Below are 10,958 nucleotides of genomic sequence, written 5' to 3' on the forward strand. Positions count from 1 at the left end.
CGGCTCATACAGCATCATACCGAGACCACCGAGAGATGGATCTGTTTTCGGTGGCCTTGATTATTATGTGCTGTACAGAAAACTTGATTTTTTTCCTGGTTTTTCATAACCCAGATTATTCACCATCAAAGATTTCTTTGTTTGTTTATTTATTTATTTATTTATTTTTCAGCTAATTGAGATTAGACATTTCCAAGTTTTGGGATTTGTTTTTTTAATCACGTTCTGCAAAAACAATCTTCAGAATATATATATATATATATATATATATATATATATATATATATATATATATATATATATATATATATATATATATATATATATATATATATATATATATATATATATATATATATATATATATATATATATATATATATATATTCCTACGCTGTGGTTTTCATAATGCAGTAATCTCCCCCATGTGCATGTGTGAATTGTTGTATAACTGTATGATTTTGTATTCAGATACGCGTATACCGTAAAAGAGTTAGCGTAGGTAAAATGATTGCACTCTTTGTAGTTTGAGAGGACGACGTTTGCGTGGTGTGTAGAGAGAGAAGGGACAGGGCAGTCGTTGTTCGTGTATCCAAAACTGCTGGAGTAATGCATTCCTATCACCTTCTCGGATGACTCCACTAGCGTACCAGGCGTTATGAGCCGCAATCAAAAACACTGTGGGGTGGAAGATTCCATTACAAAAGTTGCCTAATGTCGTTGAGGAATGTTATATGAAGCGGTGTTTTCCATTCTTATTGTAATAACTAGAGATTCTCTTGTTCTGAAACTATGTAATGATAAATATTAGTGTTAACTGTAATTCCACTTTGTCTCTAATTATCATTTTATTAAAGAGTTTTAAAATAAAAACATCGTCTGGGACCTGTCCCCACACCCATAGGCTGTGCCCTGCTGCGTCTAAGATGCCTTACAAGGGGCCCACATTCAGAGACCAAAAACGTTGCTGAAGGGAGATGCGCTCTCCTCTCTCTCTCTCTCTCTCGCTCGCTCGCTCTCGGGATTTTACGAATGTCCTGTATTAACGTAATTGATATTTAGATAGACGATGGTCACTCGTATCCTTTAACTGTTTAGTTCCTTAGTAAATGTGTCTGAGTTATCTGAACAGTGTATTTTATTAAATGTGTGTGTAACGGCGCCTGATTAAAAACACGAAGCAATTTGGTACCAAGGTATTGTAATATAATTATTGGGTTTCTAGTGCACTACGAAAAATATTTAGAGTGGTTATATGTAAAGATACCTTTTCACTTTTTTTTTTTTTATATTTTTCGTGTTATATGTTTTATGCTTTATCTTTTGAAGAATTTTTCTTTTATACATATATGTGATGTGTTTGCTATAGCCTTAATTTTTGCTTTACGTTTTTTGATATTTAATCTTTTGCAGAGTATATTTCTGTGTCCTTTGTATCCACATTTTTATATGATTGATTTATTTGCCTCATTTTGTTTAACACGTGGGAATTAATATACTTACAGTATATTTCCTTTCAATCAAGTTTTGTTATTTAACAATTTAAATCTTTCTTGAATAATTTTTGATTAATTAATAAATCAATTTCTGATTTAATTTTGACTGATGATTAATTCAGATTTAATCCAATTTTGTTTTGTTTTCAAGTAATAAATTTCCCTGAGACTGTTAATGTCATGTATAATCTTTGAATTTAGAAATAAATTTTTGTATTGAAAATATTATATCAGAGTTTCATTCATTGACCCACCAGTAATTTTGATTTGAATTAGAGATAGATTGGTAAGTGAGATGTTTTCCTTCAAGTAATTGAAGTGAGCTCGAACCAGGGAAATGAAATAAGTAGAAAAACTTGAACTTTTATAATGTTAATGGAGTGACGCCCTTAGATTTTACCTCACACCTGTTTAACGAACGTAATCTGCTTTCTTTCATGATTGATAAGTTTTATAAGGGATCACTGTTGCCTTTAGAGAAATCAGTCGTCTTGTATGTGTGATGAGGGTTCAGGTGTCTGGCTATTGTGAGGTAACTATAATTGTTGAATAAATGGTAAGTTTGGTAATCAAATATCAAGCACTTAGATACCAGGTTTGATTTCAAGAACAGACACTGGCCACTTTGTCACAATATATATATATATATATATATATATATATATATATATATATATATATATATATATATATATATATATATATATATATATATATATATATATATATATATATATATATTATAGTACTAAAACAGCATTAAAAATTTGCTTGCATAGCGTCCATCTCTCTCTCTCTCTCTCAATTCCAGGTTAAATTAACAATGAATCGTATCGAGGCAAAATCACATGTCTTTAATGTTATGTATAATGATACTGACTCTTACGGAAACAACACGAGTTTTTAAAAGGAGGAAACATTTTTATTTCCAAGAGATCACTCTCTCCTCACCCTCTCACTCTCTCTCCCTCCCCGCCACCAACCCACCCACACCCACACCCACACCCACGCCCACTCCCACACCCTCATTCTGTCTTCCCTTGAGCCGCCCAGGTCACGAGAGAGAGAGAGAGAGAGTGTGTGTGTGTGTGTGTGTGTGTGTGTGTCTTTGTTCGAGGGAATATGTACATATCGCGGTTTTCCTACGTCTGCCATTAAAAATGACTCACTTGGAGGAGAGAGAAAGCTTCCTCCCTTCTTGCACAATCTCCACCATTTTTAAAGGAGACGGAACGACTCCTTAATTCGTCGTTTCCGGCAGCTGTTCTAGCCTGTAAACAGTCTATAGGTCTAAGGTTTACTCTCAGAATTAAAGAGGGAAATCCGGCGACTTCCTAATGGCAACAATCTCGGCCTTTCCCGGACTGTAAACAGTCTATAGGCCAAGGTTTACTCTTAGAATTAAAGAGGGAAATCTAATGACTTCGTAATGGCAACAATCTCGGCCTTTCCCGGACTGTAAACAGTCTATAGGCCTAAGATGTACTCTTAAAATTAAAGAGGGAAATCTAGTGACTTCCTAATGGCAACAATCTCGTCTTTCCCGGACCTGGGCCAAGAGTAGCCAGACGCTGTAAGCCTGTAAACAGTCTATAGGCCTATGGTTTACTTTTAAAATAAATCAGTTAATAATAAAGAGGGAAATCCCGTGGCTTCGCAATGGCAACAATCTCGTCTTTCCCGGACCTGGGCCAACATTAGTAGCCAGACGTCGCCGGAGGAATCAGACTGAATTCTCCATTAGAAAGAATCCTGCCCCGAGGCGCTCGTACAGGCTACAGCTTGCTGGATGAATGCTCTGTAATTGCTTGTGCGAAAGCTGTTATCTTCTTCATTTAAGGCACATGAATCCGCCTTATTTCCGCCTGTGGCTCGGACAGACAAGCAAGCAAGCAGAGGCCAGTTATTATTAAAGAAATAAAACGGGGTGGGGGGGGGATATTATTAATCACCAAACAGCCGTTTTGGTCTCTCCAAGGACGGCAGTACCGTCAGTCTAGCAGCTTCAAATCATCATGCGAGTTTTCCTTCCTTCCTTATCGTGGGACAACGGATAAAAAAGAAAAAAGACGACAAACTCAGCGCGTTTGTCGAAGGACAGTTTCCATGTAAACTGGTTGTACAACTCACCCCGGGGAAAAGAGTGGTTATAGACTTGTCATGGCCCCCCGGGGGTCGCTTTGGGTCGAGCGCGCACCAAACATGGCGGCAATTCCGCCCTTATGCGAGACACGGGTAGTGTGCGCCGTTCGTTGCCTGCATGTCTGCAAATACCGCCCCGAATGTATTGTATAACATTTAACTGGGGTCGTGGTTTCTCTCTCTCTCTCTCTCTCTCTCTCTCTCTCTCTCTCTCTCTCTCTCTCTCTGCCATAAATCATATCAATATTAATATTACGAAACTGTATACCTCTTGAAGTGTGTGTTTATAGATTATCTGTATAATTACGCACAAACACACGGGTGTTTGTGTGTAGGGTATTCATATACATTTACACAGCGGAGTGAAAATGAAAGTTTGTTCGCCTCTCTCTCTCTCTCTCTCTCTCTCTCTCTCTCTCTCTCTTTACACTGTATATAGATATCTATAAAAGTAGCCTCAATGCTCTATAACTATGAGAGCGAGTGCTGACGAGAGATAGACCTATATTCTCTCTCTCTCTCTTTCTCTCTCTCTCTCTCTCTCTCTCTCTCTCTCTCTCTCTCTTTACACTGTATATAGATATCTATAAAAGTAGCCTCAATGCTCTATAACTATGAGAGCGAGTGCTGACGAGAGATAGACCTGTATTCTCTCTCTCTCTCTCTCTCTCTCTCTCTCTCTTCTGTACTTAATCAGATCTTTCTCACCTCTTTATTCCTGACATTTCCAAATTATATATATATATATATATATATATATATATATATATATATATATATATATATATATATATATATATATATATATACAGTTCGTGGGCCTATCGTACTCTATTCCTCCCGCATGATCAAACCATTTCAACATATGCTGGTGCGCATTTTCACATATGCTAGATTTATTATCATTCATATTCACGATTATCTATATTATCCACATTTTCATCTATTTATTTATTTACTTATCTGTTAATTCACTTTGATAAATAAATGAGTAAATATGTAGATAGTTCGATAAATAAATACATAAACGGACATATAAATGAATGAATGAATGAATGAGAAAATATACAGACAGTCCGATAAATAAATGTACAAACGGACAGATAGGTGAATAAACGGGTGGAAGGAGCAATGAATAATAAAGAAGTCTTTTTCAATCACTTTTACGGCAACCCAACACTCTCCCTCTCTCTCCATCCCCCCCCCCATTCCCCTCCACTCCTCTCCCAACTTCTCCACACCCCCAGCGGTCTCCTCCACCCTCCCCCGCCACTCCAACGGCCCCACAGTCCAACGCCTCCGTACCAACGTGGTCTGCCTTGATTATCAAAGTAGGAAAAGAGCGGTTGAACTCGAGTCATGATTCTTTCTCTCTCTCTCTCTGCCTCTTTCTCTCTCTCTCTTTCTCCCCGCCCATTTCCTCCCGTTGCTCACCTCATTCCTCCTCTAAACTCTCTCCCTCCCTAATCCCCCTCTCTCTCTCTCTCTCTCTCTCTCCACGATCGAGAAATATCACGTTCGAACCGTTGCTGATTTTCCGTAACGCGAAAGTTTTTTTTTTTTTTTTTTTCGCGGCAAATTCGCGGAGTTGTCTCTCCGTTAAATCTCTCGTTACGTTTTTTTTTTTTTTTTTTACTTATTTGAAATCAGTAATGGCTTTTTTTTTGTCGTTTGTTAAGTATCTCTGTCCGGAATGAACCTATTTACGAGAAATATCGTCAGGTGGTTTTTTACGTGAAGACTACGTCAAACTCCATCTCAAAGGTTTTTAGACTTCTTTTTAGACTACTTCAAACTCCATCTCAAAGAGGCTTATATTTTTTTAGACTACGTCAAACTCCATTTCAAAGGTTTTTAGACTTGTTTTAGACGACATCAAACTCCATTTCAAAGGTTTTTAGACTCGTTTTTTAAGACTACGTCAAACTCCATTTCAAATGTTTGTAGACTCATTTTTTAAAGACTACGTCAAACTCCATTTCGAATGTTTTTAGACTTTTTTTAGACTACTTCAAACTCTATTTCAAAGAATTTTAGACTTTTTATAGACTACGTTAAACTCCATTTCAAAGGGTTTTAGACTTATTTTTTTAGACAACGTCAAACTCCATTTCAAAGGTTTTAGACTCACTTATTTTGAATTGTGTTTATACATTTACGTATAAATCGTGTTTACACATTTTTGTATGAATTGTATTTACACACTTATGATATGTATGAATTGTGTTTACACACTTATATATAAATCTTGTTTATACATTTACGGATGAATCGTATTTACACATTTACATATGAATCGTGTTTATACATTTACGGATGAATCGTGTTTATACATTTAGGGATGAATCGTGTCTATACATTTACATATGAATCGTGTTTTTACATTTACGGATGAATCGTGTTTACACGTTTACATATGAATCGTGTTTATACATTTACGCATGAATCGTGTTTACACATTTACGCATGAATCGTGCTTATACACATACGTACGAATTGTATTTATACATTTACGTATGAATCGTGATTATACACATGCGTATGAATCGTGTTTACACAATCACATGTGAATCGTTTACACATTCACGCACGAATCGTGTTTACACATTTACATATGAATCGTGTTTACACATTCACGCGTGAACTGACGAATTCTTATTACCCAAAAGGGTTAAAGACCAATCTTCCAACATCTATAAGCCTACAACTTTTATCCTGAATTATCCTTCCGTTTTCTTTCCCAGAAGGAAAGGGCAAATTATACACCAGACAGCGTACAGTGACTCTTTCTAGCCTGAGCCTGAATTAAAATAAAGCGCGAGGAAAATCACGAGAGAGAGGAGTTTCAGCGAGAGAGGTAGGAAAGTTTTACGTCAGGGTGAAAAATACAAAGGCAATAAACTCTCAAACCACTCGGCCTAACAAATGACCGCTGCAAAGCTCAGTCATTATTCTCTCTCTCTCTCTCTCTCTCTCTCTCTCTCTCTCTCTCTCTCTCTCTCTCTCTTCTTCATGAATATGGATCTAGGTATTAAGAGCTACTTATCATCAACATAATAAGGTGCGTTACTGCCGTTTCGTCATTTGATTATTGTTATCTGGCGCTATCTTGACGGCTTATCTTGACGGCGTTCGTTTCCGAGACTCTCTCTCTCTCTCTCCAGGGAAGAAACAATGCAATAGACATCAATTCATTCATTCTCTCTCTCTCTCTCTCTCTCTCTCTCTCTCTCTCTCTCTCTCTCTCTCTCTCTCTCAGGTGTGCGCACACAACACCTGCCGTAATGAACACAGCCACAATATATTATTAAATGAATTTCTTTCGGACACGAAGACCTTTAATTGCAGGAACTCATTTTACTGTTTATTCTACGTACATATACATATATATATATATATATATATATATATATATATATATATATATATATATATATATGTGTGTGTGTGTATATACATACACGGACGCTTATAAACAGAATTACCTTATTTCTGTTATGGAAACTTTCTCCTCAATTCCCAACAATCATTCCTCTGCTCACGCGCGCTAACGAGATACTTTCTCACCCTCCCAGCTAGACTCATCACCATAGAAAATGGTCGAGATAGAGATTTTGGCGGAGAAATTGGTAGGAAATGGATGTAAAATATCATGAGACTGATTGATCGTAGCCAAGAAAGATAGGAAAACAATTGGAACGACAGAAAAATTCGATTATTCCGAGGAACTTAGAAAAAAAAAAAAACGCCAAACCTAACGGTTGGTAAATCTCAAACCGGTTTTGGTCTAGGCCTATTGTAGGTCGAGTAAAAGTATTATTATTATTATTATTATTATTATTATTATTATTATTATTATTATTATTGATCGAAAAAAATAAACGAGAAGGGCCCAAGAGAAGAGAAATTGCAAATAAACAAAGAAACATAAATTTTGCACTGTTCTCTCGTATTATTTATGCGGCCAAGAAGGAGCCTCTGCACAGAATTTTGAGAGAGAGAGAGAGAGAGAGAGAGAGAGAGAGAGAGAGAGAGAGAGAGAAGTGACAATGTCCGTGCGTGATGACAGACGGGCAGATGGTCTAATTTACGACACGTGATCTTCATCCCGGAATTAGTCGGTATCGCCCAGTTCAACTCGACGCCATATAATGAAACAATTTCTCATAGACAGTTGCATGATCCTAATTGTTGGTCTTGAGTTCCTGCAAATCCTTTAACATTATCTTATCGCCACCTTCCATTACGTAGAGAAGACTGTGGTGGGATAAATTTGACAGGAAATTAGACCTACGGTGCGATGTACAGTTAGCAGAAGCCTCCGCAGCGTGAAGATGGTGAGAGAATATTCATACAATATCCCACGCCTCTCTCTCTCTCTCTCTCTCTCTCTCTCTTTATACGAGATGCGGTTGAACGTGACATTATAAATAGGGGGGATAAAAACGAACCCCGACCAGGCGATAGCAACGGAATTAATCCTAATGCGTTTCAAATCCTTGCGTAAGTGCGTGTGTGTGTGTGTGTGTGTGTGTGTGTGCGAAAGCTGCAATCATGTAAGCATGCAAGTGTGCTCTTAACTAATTACACTTCAGGCCGCTTAAGAGCGGTTTGGCGGGAGTCGGGGTACCAAGCCAGTATTTTCCTAGTCCCAACCCATACACACGCACACACACACACATACCTCCCCATCCACCCCGCCCCCTCCATCCACTTCCCTCTCATCTCCTTAAATCGACAGCGGAAAGGGAAGAGGGTGGATCGTCCCTATTATTCCTATTGTAGCCGAGTTTTTCCTGATAAAGCGACGTCACTCTTGATTTTGAGGAATTGTCCGAATGGCTGCACGAGGCTTCAGCGACTTCGAATAAAGGAGGAAGAGCAACAAGTCTATTTGATCAATCAGTCTAGATCACTACCGTTAAGGAGTAACCTAGGCCAGTCCACGTGTTCGAACGTAAAATACCACCCACCGTTTAATTTCGTTCGTATTGTCTCAGTTCATTTTTTTTTTCTTTTTGGGTGGTTACCAGCCACCATCCAGGTCATGGCACGGCGCCCTAGTTTCAGGTTAGGTTAAGTAAAGGTTATGCTAGGACATACCCTTGCTGAAAATGTCATGGATATGCTTGCAGGCAGCCCGCAAGAAGTAGTAGCCAAGTCCAGTCCTAGTGTTCGAACGGACATTTTGACCCATCGACCTATTTACATATCAGTTGCCATATTGGCTATTGCAAAAAGAAATAAATATATATTTCTCGTATAATTTCAACATATCTGCTAGTATTAATAACGACTACAATACATATGCATCAGAAAACACCGCCCCCGCCGCCCCCACCCCCGTTTTATCCAGGTGACAAAAGCATGGCGGTCAAGACGAGTTTCTTTCATCTTTCTTTGGAAAATATTCGTGAATTATTCTGAGAGAGAAGGAGAAAAACCCTTACTTCGTCCCTCAGTGTGAATTATAAAGCATGGGTACAACGGCTCAACAAGGCAAAGAGCGTCAATTGTATACGAACAACTTCATCTGATCGACAATGCCACCATTATCTACAGACCAAACTGCAGAATCAAACGCAATTCATTGACTACATCAGAGAGACCTTATGTGCAGGTGTCTCTTTCTCCGTTCGTAACACTGGACACATTCTGCTTTTGATGTCGAATCGTCTCGAGGTCAGGGTTGGAGAGAGAGAGAGAGAGAGATTCAATGAAGTAATCATTATCCAGCAGGGGTGAAGCAATTCTTAAGAGATATATATATAGGCCTATCGAGTTCCCGGCCTGCAGGAGCCGGAAAGAGTTATAGTCTATGACTCTCACTGAGACGTAGTACTATAATAATCTCCCCCTATTCAGATCGATACGAGATCACGATTACTTGCTCTCTCTCTTCTCATCTATTAGAGAGAGAGAGAGAGAGAGTGTGTGTGTGTGTGTTTTGGGAAGACGGGAAGTAAAGCGAAGTTAAAGGATTAGATATGAGAGAGAAGTGTTCAGTGCTTTAGAGAGAGAGAGAGAGAGAGAAATGTGTCTGTGTACTGGGAAAGAGGGGAAGGAGGGAATTATAGAGAGGGCTAAGGAGGATTTTGGGAAGAAGGGTTTAACGGAGGAAGACGCTTTCGACAGAAAAGCTGGTCAGAACTCAGGCGACATGACGTGAGGGCAACAGATCCCTTCAACTTTGGGATAATGGCGGGATGGAAATGAGTAAAAAGTAGGTAAATATGGTACGAGGGCAGTCTCAGTCAGACCCGTTAGACATCTTATAAAAGAATACACACACGCACACACTCCTGTACACACACACGTGTATAAATGTGTATAAACTTTCTCACCAATGCATAAAAACTACCATCTGCAATCAAAAGAAAGTATAAAGAGGATGCAATGCAAAAAAATGGGAAAACTGCTTAATAAGTAAAATATCAACTTCAAATAATGGCTATAATTTTGTCTCTATGCGTTTCGTAATAAGCTGAGAGGAAAGCAGTTCGAGAGAGAGAGAGAGAGAGAGAGAGAGAGAATGAACTTGACATTAGGAAAAGGTCCGTTTGGACGTAAAAAAAAAGGGGGGGGCGAAGACTCTCCGATTATACATTGTGTATATGTTTACGGCTATGATGTAAACAAAATCTTAAAAAGAAAAAAAAAACGCTAATGTAGTAGGATGCAAATGTTGCCACCTTACACGACAAATTTAGTCTGGTTCTCTGGACGTAGTTTAGTTCGCAATTCGCTTTATGCTGTTATGTACATAAACATACCCGTATATAGTGTATGTATGAGACAGCAACGCATAAAAATAGACAACAGAACGAAAGTTAAATAAAGTAAAATAAAATGTTGCAAGAGCGATAGCTGCCGGATGTTGCCAGAGAATTCATTCATAACTCCGCCCCGCCGAGTCGCGAGTTCTTCAGTCAGCCTGAGCGGCTTAGCGTTCAGTATCACTCGAGAGTTCGTCGTAGTCGGATCGCAGTCGTTCCGCGCCGTCCCACACCATGGCGAGTGCCTTTGAAGACGACCCGAGAATGGCGTGCATGTACGGTGATAAGTGTTACAGGAAGAACCGCCTGCATTTGCAGACGTTCAAACACCCGGACAAGAGGAAGTGGAGTGACAGCGACACCGACGAGGAGGAAGAAGAGGAACAGGTAAAAGGGAGGAAAAAAAAAAAAAAGCAAAAGTCATCGATTGGACGGGACGCTGCCGAAAATCGGGAGGGGATGGTGGTGGGCCAACCTTTTACTATTGCTTTCGCCCCGGCCTTAATTCAAGTTGCAAGCGCCGATGGTTCCTTAAACTGTTGGA

General features: G+C 38.9%; 1 protein-coding gene across 1 annotated transcript in view; it reads left to right on the plus strand.

Annotated features, from left to right (window-relative positions):
- The first annotated feature begins 10,561 nt into the window (after positions 1–10,561).
- The window catches only part of Hpf1 (Histone PARylation factor 1), a 22,903-nt gene continuing 22,506 nt past the window's right edge, over positions 10,562–10,958 (plus strand). The window contains exon 1 of the mRNA XM_067107025.1: positions 10,562–10,801. Within this exon, the coding sequence (XP_066963126.1) occupies positions 10,649–10,801 (153 nt within the window). The 5' untranslated portion in view covers positions 10,562–10,648. The remainder of the gene's footprint in view (positions 10,802–10,958) is intronic.

Source organism: Macrobrachium rosenbergii, chromosome 7 (genome assembly GCF_040412425.1).
Source record: "Macrobrachium rosenbergii isolate ZJJX-2024 chromosome 7, ASM4041242v1, whole genome shotgun sequence".
NCBI classification, from domain to species: Eukaryota; Metazoa; Arthropoda; class Malacostraca; order Decapoda; family Palaemonidae; genus Macrobrachium; species Macrobrachium rosenbergii.